Genomic DNA, 18281 nt, shown 5'->3' with positions numbered 1-18281 from the left:
CTTTTTCCTGGAGTAATGAAGTAAACAATGATTTTAAACTGTTTTCATTTCGATATACACATTTACATTAAATAACCTATTCCACTCTCATCAATGGAGATAAGCACTAAAATTACATCAAGTCATTACACAGAAGTTAAACCAAAATTATATGAATTTAGACATATTTGTCTAAAATATGTATTTTCCTGTAGCATGCAATGTTTTAATGACAGCGATGAGTGCTATAGTAATTCCTATATTTAAACTAAACTGCGGATCTCATGTTATGATAATTTTTTTATATTCTAAAATAGGCTATTAATCTAAGAACTAAACAGTTTTGTTTTTATGGATATTTCGATATATTCTAAAACATTCTGGATGATTTTGGCAATAAAAAACTATGTGGCATAAATGGCATTTAGTCCATATCTCATATTTCCTTAAGGTCTTGTACCTTTGACGGTGTTAAACGGTGTCACATGGATGGGAATATGCATTGAAATGATATGCCGATGAGGTTATGCATAGTAAAACTAGGCGTTGTAAGCTCCATATATGGTGATTTCTGGGAGGAGACGGGGTGGAGATGCACGTACGCACAATCTTCCCCTGACTGGGATTTATAAAGGGATTTTTGCGCATGTTCTGGCCTACGCATGCTTTTATAAATCTGAAAACTTTTGTGAGTACGCAAAATCTAGCTTTTGTGCGTACGTACACTTTTAGGATGAAATCTACAGAGAGTTTTATACATGAGGCCCCTGGTCTTTTCACGATCGGATAGCTAGCCGATCCGAAAAAACGCATGAAGTGACCAGGTGTAAACAGCCCCACAGTGACCAGAAGGTTCTGAGTGGTTAGGGCGTTGGACTTAAGCTCCAATGAGCAAATGTCCTGGGGGATCAAACCCCACTTGTGTTAGTTAATGTCTTTTCTAGTGTGAATCGGTGCAGGAAAGCTGCACTTCCTTAGAGATGACAGAAAACAGACCTTTGCACTCATATACGAGGAGCAGTCACTTCAACTCCCACCTGACAAAAACAACCAGGATGGCTGTGTGGTTAAGGTTTTGGACTTTAGATTCAATGGTCCTTGTGGGTTCAAACCCCACTCACAGCAGCAAATGTCATTTCCGTTATGCATAATCATAGAAAATCATAGAGATGACAAAAAGCATAACGGAGAAGCAATTTCTATAACTAAAACAGAAAAAACAGCAACCAGGATGGCCGAGTGGTTAAGGCGTTGGACTTAAGATCCAATGGACGTATGTCCTCGTGCGTTTGAACCCCACTCCTGGTAGTGAAGTTGATTTCAAACGTTGAAAGAAGTTCAAATTTGTGCTTGGCTAATGTCATGACATATTCTGTAAATAAAACAGATGGAGTACCGTACCATACCTTTGGGAACCGTTAACACTGTAGGATGGTACCCAGAGGTTGTAGGTTTGAAAAGCTAAAAATAAATTGATTAATTAGCTACCGTAGCGGCGCTCTTGAGTTAGACAACTGACTTTATGTAGTTCTTTAGTTAAAAAAGGTACATTCTTTAAATGTCTATTTATATGTCTCCTGAAGTGGACTTCTAACCGGAAGCCTTCTGAGCTCTAGGAGACCATTACATTCAGCAATCATAGCACAGCTTTATGAGACGTGCTGTTGTTCTGCTCTAAAACTGGAGGCAAGAAAGGTGGTGGGATCATTTAAGCTAGGAAATGGATTGTCCTGAGGCAGTCTGAGGAACACAACATCCATAATTTAACACAACGAGAAGAAGGGCTGTATGTTGTTTTGACAGACTAATTAAAATTTCTCTTCCACGTGGAAAGGAACTCAACACTTCTTATTATCCACATAAAACCGAATAAAGCCTCAAGCATTATAAAGGCTTACTTTGTCAATAGAGACGTTACTGTTTCTATTAAAGAGTCACATCATTGATAAATCAATTATAGTTTTACTTTTCATAAAATGCCTAGGCTGTTCGTGGAATGGAGTATGTTTGTCTAATTATACTAAAATAGCATTGAGTGTTAACTGGAAAGTCTTTCGCCCCAGGGATTGTACACAGATATATTTCATCTGGTGAAGAGGAGAGCTGTTTGTCATTACCAGCAACATCGATCGTTCAATTTACATCTTTACATGAGTCTCAAAGCATCGTTTTTGACATGACGGCCTGATGTTTATAATTGTCTAAAATAATTTCTTTAATCTGCAAAACAGCTCATCTGGCAAATTATTACGAGTAGCTTATAGACAGTCAAGTTCAAATAAGCAAATAAAAATGACTTACTGCACATTAAAAATGACTCGCTGAATGTTTTTCGCCGTAACTTACCTCCCTGTTCATCCAGCATAACCAAAGTTCTGATACCAGCATCTTTACTCTAATCCATCAAGAATGGAAAAGCAAGAGAAAAGAGGAAATAAACAAGTGAGAGAAGCCTACAGGTGAACAGAAAGGAGATTCACACATATTTAGGTCAGATATAAGATGAGAAAAGAACAGCAGGGAATAAAAGAGCTTTTCAGCAGAGGACAGACTGTAGCGCACAGCATTATTACAACGATTGAAATTCTTCAAGGGTGCTTTATTCACTTGGTAGGTAATTATAAGAAGGCAATGAGGTGGCAGACAGTATGGAGCTAAAATTAGCTCAGAATTGTAAACAAAGCACTGGATTGAACTCTGAAGGTATGAAAGCATGTGTGTGTGCAATATGGTGAGTCGTTCTCAGAGGCGCATGCAGGTTCTATTGACCTAAATAAAACAGCTGATTATCTTATTCCGAAACCCACATCACCTCATTATTTTAACTAGATGATTGAGCACTCCTGAGGTTTGCTCAATCACTCCTGAGATTCCTAGAGGAATCTTTATATGTAATGAAAAACAAATATTAATACCTAATTTATTAAAATATCCCCACTTATCAGCTCTGTCAACTAATTTTATACTAATAATAACAGGTATGTGCATTTACTCAGCATTTAATCAAAGTGACATATGGCATAATGGAAACTGGAAGCGTTTAATATGAAATCAGATGCTAGAACCAGATGGGAACATTATATTTGTTCAGCACCGCTAACCTTTGATGTTCATTAGCAGACCAAGAATGCAATTTTCTTCCAGCAATGGCAAAAATGAAGCGGGAGAATTATTTGTTCATGACTTTGGATAACCAATTTCAAGATGTAATTCACAAAACCTGGTACTGGGCCTGCTTTTTAAGAACTATTACGGTATAGAAATACAAAATATTATGCATCTTGGCTGCAATAACCTTTCTGGAACTTTCATTTTATACTTACAATACCATTCAAACGTTGGGGTCTGTATTTTTTTTATAGAAAATTAATAATTTTATTCAGCAAGGATGCATTAAACAAATAAACAATATGATTTATACTTGATCACACTAAAAATAAAAGGTTTCTGATCTTTATAATGCCAAAGCAACTACCATTTTTTCTCAACACCATCTTTCATCTCCGCATGTGGGGCCAGGAGTGTTTGATCCCTATTAGACACTAGAAAGACTCGTTTTCTCTCCCGTGTCTCGTCGATGCCCTATCAGTAACACATAGATGGAGTTTCTCTGAAATCATTATTGATTTTTATCACAGAGCGGAAATTCGGTGCTATTTCACTGTCTCCATTTCTGACCTTCAGAAAACAAGCAGTGCACCAAACTCTGTGTAAAAACGGCTTTTCATATACAGCCAAAACGATGAGCAGGAATTTCTCCTAGTGATAGTGTGTCATTTCCAGATATATGACTTCAGTCTATATTTGCATCTTCAATATGCAATATGTAACTAAATATGTTGATAGAACAGCATGATGGTTTTCTGCTATTTACTGAGTTAAATCAAAATCTTACCTCTTCGACCAGCTGCAGCATGCGGCGAGTACTTTCCAAAGACTGTAGAAAGAAAAATAAACGTATTATTACCCACAATGCACACAACAGCTAATATGTTCCTGCTTGTTGTTTGGTTCTTTGTGTTGTTATTTGAATGCTATGTGTCGAGCACCACAGTTGGTACAAGGCCATAATGCTCATAATGTCATTTCCGACAGCATGTTACTAATGGCTGCCAAGTTCAGACTTAGCTGAATGTACAGCCATTTCTGTTCCCCCTCCTTTCCTTCCCGTTCCTTCAAAGAAAGCTCAAGATAGCATTATCCACTCATGAATATTTAAAGCTCTCCCATTCCAGTCCAGTGTATATATCTGAGCTGAAGAAATATGACTGTGCCACGCCACAGGATGCTCAGTAGCAGGCTGGGATTAAATATCATTATTGAGATCAGAGCTATCATCAAGAGTCATACCATAGATCATATAGAATCATACACCACCTCGTCATTGTGAGGCTATGAAGGTGAATGGTGTCTTTTTTTCAGTGTTAATACTGACTCATGTGCCACTTTAATGCACTAGTCATTGACAAGTTGTCAAGACAAACAGTCAACTAGCTGGCAAGTAAATTTTTATCTCACACAATGATCAGCTTGTTTATTGATGCTATTTAATCAAGATAAAATTTTTAAAAAGCCTCTGGAAAACATTAGTTTACTTTTGCAAGCATGGCTTGTTTGTGAATGCTTTAAATTAACCAGACAATTTCAGAAGTCTGGTTTTCAGTTTGCATATTGTGCATATACAGGTCCTTCTCAAAAAATTAGCATATTGTGATAAAGTTCATTATTTTCTGTAATGTACTGATAAACATTAGACTTTCATATATTTTAGATTCATTACAACACAACTGAAGTAGTTCAAGCCTTTTATTGTTTTAATATTGATGATTTTGGCATACAGCTCATGAAAACCCAAAATTCCTATCTCAAAAAATTAGCATATTTCATCCGACCAATAAAAGAAAAGTGTTTTTAATACAAAAAAAGTCAACCTTCAAATAATTATGTTCAGTTATGCACTCAATACTTGGTCGGGAATCCTTTTGCAGAAATGACTGCTTCAATGCGGCGTGGCATGGAGGCAATCAGCCGGTGGCACTGCTGAGGTGTTATGGAGGCCCAGGATGCTTCGATAGCGGCCTTAAGCTCATCCAGAGTGTTGGGTCTTGCGTCTCTCAACTTTCTCTTCACAATATCCCACAGATTCTCTATGGGGTTCAGGTCAGGAGAGTTGGCAGGCCAATTGAGCACAGTAATACCATGGTCAGTAAACCATTTACCAGTGGTTTTGGCACTGTGAGCAGGTGCCAGGTCGTGCTGAAAAATGAAATCTTCATCTCCATAAAGCTTTTCAGCAGATGGAAGCATGAAGTGCTCCAAAATCTCCTGATAGCTAGCTGCATTGACCCTGCCCTTGATAAAACACAGTGGACCAACACCAGCATCACTGACTGTGGGTACTTGACACTGGACTTCAGGCATATTGGCATTTCCCTCTCCCCAGTCTTCCTCCAGACTCTGGCACCTTGATTTCCGAATGACATGCAAAATTTGCTTTCATCCGAAAAAAGTACTTTGGACCACTGAGCAACAGTCCAGTGCTGCTTCTCTGTAGCCCAGGTCAGGCGCTTCTGCCGCTGTTTCTGGTTCAAAAGTGGCTTGACCTGGGGAATGCGGCACCTGTAGCCCATTTCCTGCACACGCCTGTACACGGTGGCTCTGGATGTTTCTACTCCAGACTCAGTCCACTGCTTCCGCAGGTCCCCCAAGGTCTGGAATCGGTCCTTCTCCACAATCTTCCTCAGGGTCCGGTCACCTCTTCTCGTTGTGCTGCGTTTTCTGCCACACTTTTTCCTTCCCACAGACTTCCCACTGAGGTGCCTTGATACAGCACTCTGGGAACAACCTATTCGTTCAGAAATTTCTTTCTGTGTCTTACCCTCTTGCTTGAGGGTGTCAATGATGGCCTTCTGGACAGCAGTCAGGTTGGCAGTCTTACCCATGATTGCGGTTTTGAGTAATGAACCAGGCTGGGAGATTTTAAAAGTCTCAGGAATCTTTTGCAGGTGTTTAGAGTTAATGAGTTGATTCAGATGATTAGGTTAATAGCTCGTTTAGAGAACCTTTTCATGATATGCTAATTTTTTGAGATAGGAATTTTGGGTTTTCATGAGCTGTATGCCAAAATCATCAATATTAAAACAATAAAAGGCTTGAACTACTTCAGTTGTGTTGTAATGAATCTAAAATATATGAAAGTCTAATGTTTATCAGTACATTACAGAAAATAATGAACTTTATCACAATATGCTAATTTTTTGAGAAGGACCTGTATTGTTTGCATATACTGTAAGTGCTCCAGTTTTAGTCAATTTTCACATTTATGTACTGTAACTTCAAATATATCAGTTGTTGCATCTCGCTATATAACAAATGACATGCAACTATTTTTTCAATACAGAACATTCTATAGACTATGAAAGCCAGTTTCCGTCATTCAATAATAAAAAAAAGGTATAGTTCTTTTTATCTCGCTATTCTGATTTTTTTCTCAGAATTGTGAGATATAAAGTCCAGCTCTGAGAAAAAAAATAAAATCAGAATCAGAATCAGAATCAGAATCAGAATGAGTTTTATTGGTCAAGTATGTTTACACATACAAGGAATTTGTTGTTGTGACAGAAGCTCCACAGTGCAACAGAGAGACAGCAACAGGACAGGACACAGGTAATAAAAGAATAATATACAAATATCCAAATAGGCAATGTACGAAGCAGCAAAAACACAATATATAATATAGACAACTATGTATGTACAGGTCAAGTATGTGCAAATTAGAAAATAAAAATAAAATAAGTGAGTGTGGTGAATGGATAGTGTATTATAGTTGTGTGTTTCACATTTATTGTTGAGTGTTCATGAGATGGATTGCCTGAGGGAAGAAACTGTTCCTGTGTCTGGTCGTTCTGGTGCTCAGAGCTCTGTAGCGTCGACCAGACGGTATCAGTTCAAAGAGGGAGTGTGCTGGATGTGAGGGGTCCAGAGTGATTTTACCAGCCCTTTTGCTCACTCTGGATAAGTACAGATCTTGGAAAGTGGGAAGGGTTGTACCAATGATTCGCTCAGCAGTCCGGACTACCCTTTGTAGTCTTCTGAGGTCAGATTTGGTAGCTGAGCTGAACCAGACAGTTATTGAAGTGCAGAGGATGGATTCAATGATGGCAGAGTAGAACTGTTTCAGCAGCTCCTGTGGCAGGTTGAACTTCCTCAGCTGGTGAAGGAAGTACAACCTCTGCTGGACCTTTTTGACAATAGAGTCAATGTGAATATCCCACTTCAGGTCCTGAGAGATGGTGGTGCTCAGGAATCTGAATGACTCCACTGCAGTCACAGTGCTGTTCATGATGGTGAGTGGGGGAGAGCAGGGGGGTTTCTCCTGAAGTCCATGATCATCTCCACAGTTTTGAGCGTGTTAAGCTGCAGGTTGTTAAGAATGCACCAGACAGCCAGCTCCTTTACCTCCTGTCTGTAAGCAGACTCGTCACCGTCCTGGATGAGGCCAATCAGTGTGGTGTCGTCTGCAAACTTCAGGAGCTTGACAGAGGGGACTTTAGATGTGCAGTCGTTGGTGTACAGGGAGAAGAGCAGTGGGAAGAGTACGCAGCCCTGAGGAGCTCCAGTGCTGATGGTACGAGTGCCGGATGTGAATTTACGAAGCTTTACTAGCTGCTGTCTGTCTGTCAGGAAGCTGTTAATCCACTGGCAGACGGAGGTGGGGACGGAGAGCTGGGTTAGTTTATTCTGAAGGGTTTCCGTGATGATGGTGTTAAAAGCGGAGCTGAAGTCCACAAACAGGATCCTCACATAAAAGATTGTTTTAAAAATAAGACAAAGAAAGATTGTTGTGAGAACTGCGAGTTTATATCTCACAATTCTGACTTTATAACTCGCAATTGCGAGTTTATCAAGTAATTTTGAGAAAAAACCCCCCAGAATTGCCAGTTTATATCTTGCAATTCTGACTTCATTTCTCACAATTGCGAGTTTATATCAGAATTGTGAGTTTGTATCAGGCAATTCTGAGAAAAAAAAAATCAGAATTGCAAGTTCGTATCTCACAATTCTGAGAAAAACGTTAGAATTGCAAGATGTAAAATAAAAATTTCGAGAGAAAAAGTCAGAATTGTGAGATAAAAAGTGGCAATTACAATTTTTTTTAATTCAGTGGCGGAAACAGGCTTCCATAGTGCACAGTGTATTTTTGCATAGTTTATATACTATTATTGTATTTATTCATATTTTACATAAGCTTTTATTTTTATATATTTTCAGTTTTCATTTTTATTTTTAGTTGAAGTTTTACTAATTGTGCCTTTACTACTTTTTTTGCTTTATTTTTACTTCAACTTCAACTTTTTTTTTCGGTTAGTTGCAAAGCCAAAATTTCAAATTTTCACAAATTTTACATTTATCATTAATTTATTAAATTAATTTGTAATCATTTTTGTTGTAGTTAATGAATTAATGCAGGGGTATTGTGGATGACAGTGTTTTGCACACCTGTCTGGAAACAACTGTTTTAGTTTTTGTTTTTCTCCATTTAGTGCCACTAGTTGCACATTAATTGCACAATTCACCTATAAGCAGTGCTAAAAACAAAAATGTTATTATTTAAGGATTGATCAAAATAAAAATGATCATGTATTTTTCTTAAAGGGATAGTACACCCAAAAACGAATTTAATCACCCTCAAGTTTGTTCCAAGCCCACATGACTTTCTTCTGTGAGAAAAACTAAATTTGATACAATGAAACTGGGTTTTAATGTTGTTTTGGGCTTCACTGATTTAAACTGCATGGATAACATTCTTGAAAATCTCTTCTTTTGTTACACACTTGCTTAGAACGACATGAGGTTGATTAAATGATAACAGAATTTTTAATTTTTAATCTCTTTTTTGTCAGTATATAATTAAGTAAAACATTCAAGGACATATGTGCAGTGGCCATGTTAATAATGCACAAGCGTTCTGATGATACGGTCAATCACCTGTGTTACCCCTCCCACATGCAGTTGTGTGTGAAAGTTCTGATTGTTCAGCAGGAGACCTGTGTGATTAGAGGTCTATCAAAGCCAGTGAAGAACACCCACTGGGCAGGTGCTGTGAGGGGGGCTGTTTCTGTCTGAAATAAGTGGAGAACCTCTCACTGATCACCACTGCTTCTGCCTGGTGGTAACCAAGCAGCCTCCACTGCTCCATGACAAATAGATGAGAAGTCTTAATATAGAGCCACTTCATTTTGCACAAAACGTATTTATTAATTCAGAGATGCTCTTTAGAGTGGTACTGTCTTCTACTGCACATTCTGGAAGTCATGGTGTGTTCATTCTCCTTCACGCTGGGACGGGTCTATTTATAAACAGATGCTGTCGTGTTTAGGGTTTATTTTTAGACGTGAATCTCCCATGCATGTTGAAGGTGTACTTACCTCATCGGCCAGCTGATCAGCTCTGGCCTGCATGTCCGTCAGCTCATTGCGCATGTCGGACTCGTCTGCCATGGCTGTTGGAGGGATGAGGTGCTCGCCTCTAAATGGGAAGTGTAGCTCTTACACTTGAAGGCTGGAAAAGAGATGAAAAATGCTTTGTTTTAGGCTATGCCAAAGAAGACACACCAAAGCAAGTATCCCAGACAGATCTGGTACAGCAATGCACAAAAAAGTTCAATAATATGTTGTTGAATGAACAAACGGAATTTATAAGTGACTCACACAGTGCCGTGCATTGCATGTACATCTCTACATTTCATTCTATTTCCATTTGAAGACAATAATCGAGCAAGCATTGCATGGCAGTCGATATATCTAGACTCATTCTCAGAAACGGACTCATCAATTCAAGGACTCAGGTTACTCAAAGCTCACAAAATAGAAAGGGAAAAACGATAGACATAGAAGATGAGTACTGAGAATTACATTATGCATTCATTGCTTCTGCTAAAAATAATATGTAAAGGAATTGCTGAAAATTTACTCTTAGGCCATCCACGATGTAGATGAGTTTGTTTATTCATGAGAAAAGATTTGGAGAAATTTAGCATTACTTCACTTGCTCACCAATGGATCCTCTGCAGTGAATGGGTGCCGTCGGAATGAGAGTTCAAACAGCTGATAAAAACATCACAATAATCCACAGGTAATCCACACAACTCCAGTCCATAAATTAACATCTTGTGGAGTGAAAAGCAGTTGTTAAATGTTAATTGATGGACTGGAGTCATGTGGAGTGCTTGTGAATTATCGTGATGTTTTTAACTGTTTGGACTCACATTTTGACGGCACCCATTCACTGCAGAGGACCCATCGGTGAACAATGATGTAATGCTACATTGTAAGCAAATTTTAATTTTTGGGTAAATTATTCCTTTAAAGTCAACAAAACTGACCTTGCTTATTTTCTAAAAGCAATGTATAATGGATAAAGTAAAGTACCATCCTACATATCTTCTAAAAATACATCTAATCACATACGTAAAATGGGTCACAAGCTCCTTTTAATGTTGACTTCAAAGACAAATGCTCTATCTACACTGACCACAGGGTCATTTTCTAGAGTGTTCACTGAAATTATACTATATATATGTCACATCCATCTGTACCAAGGGTCTTGGATGCTTTCATAAATGCCAGTGTGTCTCATGTACCTTGAGATCATTAATTCTTTTCACTGAAACTCAAGTACAAACATATAAAGATGCTTTTATAATCTAGTTTAAATGTAGAAAAGCATTGGACACAAGTGTGTCATGTTGGCTGCAGCATCATCTTGGCATCCAGGCACTGGCATGTTTCCCTTGTATTCCTCATCTCCTGGCATGGAAAACGCGTAATCTGCCTACTGTTGATCAACATAGGGACCAATCAGAGATTTTGTCAAGATTTACCACTTTAGCACTACACAATGTCTTTAAACAGACAATAGATTTCATTTCTTTTATGCATTTAACATTTCTGTCCAAAACCACTTATAATGCTTTCAAACAAGTCGTTTTATCTGTTATCTGCGAACCAAAGCCATGACCTTTGCATTGCTCGCATTGTGCCAGTTGAGCTAGAGACAACAAGAGTCGACACTTTTTTTCCTGGTTGGATGGTGCGAGGAATACATGACCACCAGTCCATGCAATGTTACTTTAATCAAGTGTAAGTTGGCATCAATTCATGTAAAGATATTGCCAGAAATCTGCTGGAACTGCTGCCCGTGCTCCCTGTCATTAGCCATTTCATCTTACGCCAACTGGAAAAGGCAGCAGACCTCTGATACTCCATCCTCTCCCTGGCTGTTCTATCTCTCACTGCGCTCCAGTGGTGAGAGGTCCAGAGAAAACATGAGTAATTAACTATTATAAGACTATTAGATTAACTAAAGAAGCACATTTATACAGAGCATCAAGCCGAAAGCCTGCTGATCTGTGGCATGACTCTTGTGACTTCATGCTTTTATAATTGTGTTCTAATGTCTCTCTTTTGTTTTACTAATTAAATGAACTATCAACAGCCCTATTATGTATCTAAAATGCAGTGCTGTTTGATTCTATAATCTTTTGAATGGACTGCAAATCTGATTTGGGATTGATGGATGGATTCTAAAAATGGCTTATAGTGACCAGGACATACTGTAAATTTTCACTATTATGATTGTTAGCATTAAGACATAAAAAATAAACAAACAAACAGATAAATAAAGGCAAACCGTGAGGTAATTTCGGAAAGGCTAACACATTGCATTAATATTAATCGAGCCTAAAACGATTGGAGCAGGTTTTGTTCATAAATGTACTGATAATTATTCTCCCATATAGGCTACATATCTCCATGATATATTAGTATAGTCTTAATAATGAATAAAGCGTTAGAATCTCTCTAATCACCGACACAACATTTGCTGACAGAACACATTTCACAGCGTCATATACATAACTACTATGTATTAATATTTATACATAAATGGAGAGCCCCCATTATCTAACATATACTCACATGTGCACAGTAGTTTAACCTCATCCATCATTGTGGCAAATTTATATTTATTTCATTTATACAACTGCGTTTCATCGACATATGGTTACATTTAAAGTTTCTCTTTACCTGTTTCCTTAACCGTAGCGCCGTATTTGACGGCACACTAATGCGATACTGAAATCTCTAACAATGATTGGTTATGAACATTTAATAGCCACCCTGATTGATATTAATCTGATCCGGGTGAACTCAAAAGCATGTTCAAATTTGCATATATGTTGCATGGCAAGAAAAGAGACAAATCTATTACAGTGGAAATAGGTCAGCCTATATGGAACACATATGGTATTAAGATTCCCACTCCCTGCGTCATCCTTTGTAGCTCTCTTTTTTATTCCAGTTCTTTCTATAGAAGCTGTTATTAAAGAATAATTTGTGAGGAAACCTCAAACTGCCATGTCTCACACTTTCACTATCACACTAGAAATGCAATGCCTCAAAAGAAATTGTCAAGCCTCCTCGAGTGCTAATTATTTTAAGAAAGAGCCACATATCTTAAGGGGAAAGAAGAACATTTCTAAGAAAATCTTAATAACTCAAAGCTTACAAAAGTACATAAAGATAAAGTGACAGGTCACATAATCATGACATGTAGTATGTGAAAACGATGCTACAGAAATGAATCTAAATGCAAAAGCATCCCAGAAGCCTACAGCAAAGTTTGTCATTGCGATTTTATAATGTGGTGTGAAGACACTGAGGTCAATCCCATGATGTGCTTTGCAGACTGATGTCAATGTAGCTGAAATCTACTGTCGGATACAAGCAGTGAGTTCAGAACTATATTTGCTTCATGATTCGCCAGATATTTAATGTTTCATGTCCATAAAACACAGCATGGAGTGCAGTGCATGAAAAATGAATTACGCTTTTATTTTGTTCTTTTGTGAGTGCAGCGAACGCCAGCGGAAAATAATTTTGAGCACGTTGCTTGTGGATCCATCACCATCTAACACAAAATAGAGAGTGTGGCATCACAGTGTGCGCTGTTCGAACACCTCCGCTCAGTTTTAATGAACCAGTGACGTTTTATATAAATCTGTGACCTGTATCTGAAGGGTTGCTGTCCATCTCTTGCTGCACCCTGGAGAGAACAACAGTACTTGCTGGTTATTTAAAGCACTCTTGTTGAACTTGACATTTACTAATAGTAACAATTAAATTTGAAGGTCACAAATGACCTTGTCCAAGCACGTCAATGAAACGGGCTGTTCATGCTACTTACTCTTTAGTGTACTTTGCATAATATGCAAAAAAAAAGAAATGTACAGAATACCTGGATCACAAACTACATCTCCTTCTTGACGTATTGTGCTCTCAGAATTATGGCTGTACTGAGAAGAGCTAAGATATTTTTATACAAAACTGGATTAAAAATGCAACAACCATTTTATTTCCCAGAATTTGACGTCACTTTCTGAATTAAACCTGCAACATGCTGAGTCCATGTGGCAACGATGTAGCACAGAAATGCTTTATTAGAAACATTTATCATTGCATTTATCACTTTACAAATGTTTTTTAATGCATTGCAATTCAGAAGTTTGGAGTCAGTAGGAATTGTCTTTCTTTTTGAATACAATTAATGCTTTCATTCAACAAGCATGCATTAAACTGATCAAAACTGTAAAGACATTTACAATGCCACAAATAATTTATTCCAAATAAATGGTCTTTTTAACTTTTTATTAATCAAAGAATAGAAAAAAGAAGGTTTCCACAAAAAATACTGAGCAACACAACTGTAAATTCAGCTTTGCCATAACAGGAATAAATTACATCTTAAAAGAAATAAATAAATAATAATATATATATATATATATATAGTAATATAAAAATATAAATACTGTTAATATTTTATTTATTTGATCTAGATTTATATTGTGCTTGAAATCTTCACAAGGATCAAAAAAGACATAATTCATTTAAATACACAACATAATCACAGTTATGCAAAAAAACAAGAAAGGAAACCATCTTAAAAATGCAAATATGAGCACATGGCAACCTAAAATATTAATCCTTAAACCAACATCCAACAGAAGTGAGCTTGCATGGTCTTTAAGCAGGACACTGGTATGATTTATCTCAGACAATACAATGGAAACTGCATCTTCTCCAGGTGATAAACAAGAAATTAGAGATCCAGTTACTCTGTATACGACGTCAGTCTCATCGACATGCTTTCTCTCCATCTCTCACTCCATTACTATCTCTCCTGAGCCAACCTAATTCAGTATTCCATTAATAATGGATGATGTGTCAGATAAGGAACAAGAGCAATGGCTTTCTCATTGGCAAGCGTTTTCTTCCAGCCTTGTCTCTACAGTGCCATGGATACACAGGCCATCTTGTAAATCATTGTTCCTCAAGGACGTGGCTTATCCACCAAGCCAGAGTTAATCCACACCCCGAGAGAAGAACTACATTGCCAGCCAAACATGCCAGCTGTGGGCGTACTTTCCCTTTCCTGTCATGAAAATGGCCTGGACTGATGTATCAGGGCCAATTTTGGCAGGCGGCATCACAAACTCTTCACAGTTATTTGGCAGATGCTTTAATCCAAAGCCACTTACATTGCATTCAAGCATTCAAGGAACAAATTACAATGTTTTTGGTTTACCTGGGTATCAAACCTATGACCTTACCAGCAGCGAGAGCTTTACGGTTTGGCTTACTGTAATTTTTATTTTTTTGTGTTCACAAACTTAAACTGCACTGAAAAGTGTTTTGACTCAGAAATGTTATTGCTAGTAAATTTCACAAATAATCCAAACAAACAGCAAGTAACATATATTACAAGTGAGATTTTGAAGTACAAAAACTGAAATGTTTTCTTGCAAAATGTGCTCCAATAATTTATATTATTACTTTCAATAAAACTTTTATTTACAACCTCGAAAAATCCCTTCTACTGCAGTGCACTGAATTTTTTTTTGCTGTAATACTCAGAAATTGCAAAGAAATGGCAAGTATTTTTTGTTTGTTTATCTGAATAAGATTTAGCAATTTATTTACAAAATTCTCAACTACAAAACATTTTCTAGCAGTTATAAAATTCAATCACAGAGATACTTTCCTCTTACACACTTTGCATTTAATGAGGGATAATTATTCAGCCTATAAGAATGAGATTTCAATAAACACACCAATACAAGGGCCTGTGCATTGCATTTTTCTCTTTAGCATTTCGTTTAGCCCTTTGGCAAGTGTTGTGTTGTACAAACCACCTGTCACGGTGCACACACGAGGGAGGAACCAGGAACACGCAGACGAGGATACAAACTCAAATAACATACTTTACTGAAGAACATCAAGGCAGGGCAAGACAAGGCAGGACCAAAACACAGACAGGAACACCGGGGAGTAACGAGTAGACCAGACGAAGTTTAACTGAACAGACAGGACTAATATACACAGGTAAATCATAGATAACGAGACGAACACGGCTAGACAAGAATTAACTAATGATTACGCTTAACCAGGACAGGAAACAAACCAAATAAGGACACAAGGGGCAGGAACACATGACACACACACGACAGTTCCCTGACATAACTCCCCCCTCCCGAAAGGCTCGTCCCGAGCCTTAACAGTTCCATCAGGGAGGGGGGGGTGGGCGCTCTGGAGGCCTCTCAGGACAGACACGGACCACAGGACGGGGACCTCCAGAGCGGAACAGACAGACAGGACCCATGGCGGAGCAGGGAGCTCAGGAGGCCATGGCAGGTGGTAACTGTGGCCATGGCATCCTTCTTCGGCCCACCCACTCCACCCAGAGCTCTACTACCCCCCCCCAAAATTTCCATGGGGAATCCAGGGGGTATCAGGAGCCCTCCGGGGCTAGACAAACAAAACAGTACAAGACACGACATGAAACCCTCCAGGGTCCGACAAACACGACAAGACATCCCACAGGAACCAGAAGCCCTCCTGGGCTAGCTAGGAAGCTGAGGCTTCCTCTGGGCATGACGAGGAGTCAGGGGCCCTCACAGGGTCCCTCAGCGACCTCCTCCACTTCTGCGACAGGGGGGGCAAGCGGCTGCGACTGGCCTCCATGGCCACAACTCAAGGAGCCGCCTGCCCCAGACGAGTCTCCATGGACAAGACATGACACGACAAGGTAAGTTTAAAATGTTCCTGTGGGCACAACGAACACAAACACGGCTCTCCTGGCCGTGACATGTGGACTTGATCCACGGAGAGGGTATCGGCGACCGGCAGGCTTGAGTCAGCGGCAATCCGGTGGGCTTGAGTCAGCGGCAATCCGGTGGGCTTGAGTCAGCGGCGGACCGGCGGGCATTGAGTCAGAGGCGGACCGGCGGCGTGCATAGGGGAGCCGCGGACGGCGGCGTGAACAGGGGGAGCCGCCGACGGCGGGTTGGCTTTCCCCACGGACGGCGGACTTGGGTGAACCGCAGGTGGCGGCGTGAACTCCCGCGAACGGCGGGCTCGGTGTGCCGCGGACGGCGGCGTGAACTCCCGCGAACGGCGGGCTCGGTGTGCCGCGGACGGCGGCGTGAACTCCCGCGAACGGCGGGCTCGGTGAAGCCGCCGACGGTGGGTTGGCTTTCCCCACGGACGGCGGACTTGGGTGAACCGCAGGTGGCGGCGTGAACTCCCGCGAACGGCGGGCTCGGTGTGCCGCGGACGGCGGCGTGAACTCCCGCGAACGGCGGGCTCGGTGTGCCGCGGACGGCGGCGTGAACTCCCGCGAACGGCGGGCTCGGTGTGCCGCGGACGGCGGCGTGAACTCCCGCGAACGGCGGGCTCGGTGTGCCGCGGACGGCGGCGTGAACTCCCGCGAACGGCGGGCTCGGTGTGCCGCGGACGGCGGCGTGAACTCCCGCGAACGGCGGGCTCGGTGTGAGCGGCGAGGTTGGGATAGCCGCGGGCAGCGGCGGATATCTCCCGCGATCGTCAGACTGGAGGGCTCGCGGCCAGTGGACTCGCGGCACTCGCGGTAATCCTGCCGAACTCCCACGCCGACTTGACGCGGGCTAGGGCAGAAGGACGAGTGGCGACTTCCATACCACGAGGGACAAACAGAACCGGAACAAACAAAAAACTTTTCAAAAAACGGAAAACAAAACGAGGTGAAGGGGCGCCGCTTACTGTTTAGGTCTGGTCTTCTGTCACGGTGCACACACGAGGGAGGAACCAGGAACACGCAGACGAGGATACAAACTCAAATAACATACTTTACTGAAGAACATCAAGGCAGGGCAAGACAAGGCAGGACCAAAACACAGACAGGAACACCGGGGAGTAACGAGTAGACCAGACGAAGTTTAACTGAACAGACAGGACTAATATACACAGGTAAATCATAGATAACGAGACGAACACGGCTAGACAAGAATTAACTAATGATTACGCTTAACCAGGACAGGAAACAAACCAAATAAGGACACAAGGGGCAGGAACACATGACACACACACGACAGTTCCCTGACACCACCTCTGACGTAAAGGGCAAGTACAAGGTTGATATATACCGCAACCTTGACATTGAGGAACAGGCCATATAGAAAACAGGAACATGGCTGTATTATATATTATGTGTCTTCTAGTGATTATTAATTTGGGAGAAATTGCCTTTTTATATTCATGAGTGAAAACATGCCATAATGTAGCACAACTGACAAAAACTATACATCCATACATATACAAACCTTCTCTGAATATGGTTATTACATTTGTGCTGTTGTCTCTAAACAATATTTGCCATCTCTGTATTCAATGTGATGGTAATGGATCTTGATTATTATAAATAAAGACCTGAACTAGCACCGAACAAAAACATGGTTCAAAAGGCTTGGTTCTGAAATATTTTGATGCCCATAATCAAATCCATCTGGACTGAAAAGGACACATAATTTCATTTCTGCATCAAACAACCTCCAGTTCAACGTTTTAGCAGATTTTCCACCTAGACACCTTTGATAAGAACTAGCTGATGCAAAAACGACCCTCGCAATGTGATGCTTAATGTTAACGACAGACCAAAACCCCATTAATGACTCAGCTGCTATTGTGAATATAAAATAAGCAGAATAATTAACAGAGTGCTCAGAGTGATCTGACATTTTCACAGAACATTTACAATATGTGATAAACAGCATCCAGCTGAGTCTGCCTTTGAGATATGTATGCAATTATACAATTAAAAACTAAATAAATCACACTAAAAAAGCAACAGCGTATGTTGAATGACATACAGTCGAAATCACTATTATTTTAAAAATATTTTTATAGGAAAATATTACTGTTACTGCAAAT

At 40.1% G+C, this 18281-nt stretch overlaps 1 protein-coding gene across 2 annotated transcripts in view; it reads right to left on the bottom strand.

The window, feature by feature from the left end:
- LOC306886232 (synaptosomal-associated protein 25-B) overlaps window positions 1–18281 on the bottom strand; it is a 42882-nt gene that overhangs the window by 11252 nt on the left and 13349 nt on the right. For both annotated transcript variants that reach the window (XM_079443179.1, XM_079443180.1), the window contains exons 2-4: window positions 9408–9540; window positions 3875–3916; window positions 2326–2374 (exon numbers count right to left, since the gene is read on the bottom strand). In XM_079443179.1, the coding sequence (XP_079299305.1) occupies window positions 2326–2374; window positions 3875–3916; window positions 9408–9479 (163 nt within the window). In that variant the 5' untranslated portion in view covers window positions 9480–9540. The remainder of the gene's footprint in view (window positions 1–2325; window positions 2375–3874; window positions 3917–9407; window positions 9541–18281) is intronic.

This window comes from Barbus barbus (assembly GCF_936440315.1).
Source record: "Barbus barbus genome assembly, chromosome: 20".
Lineage (NCBI taxonomy): Eukaryota > Metazoa > Chordata > Actinopteri > Cypriniformes > Cyprinidae > Barbus > Barbus barbus.
The sequence above is the reverse complement of the archived record's forward strand: the minus strand, read 5'-3'. Positions and strand labels throughout refer to the sequence as shown.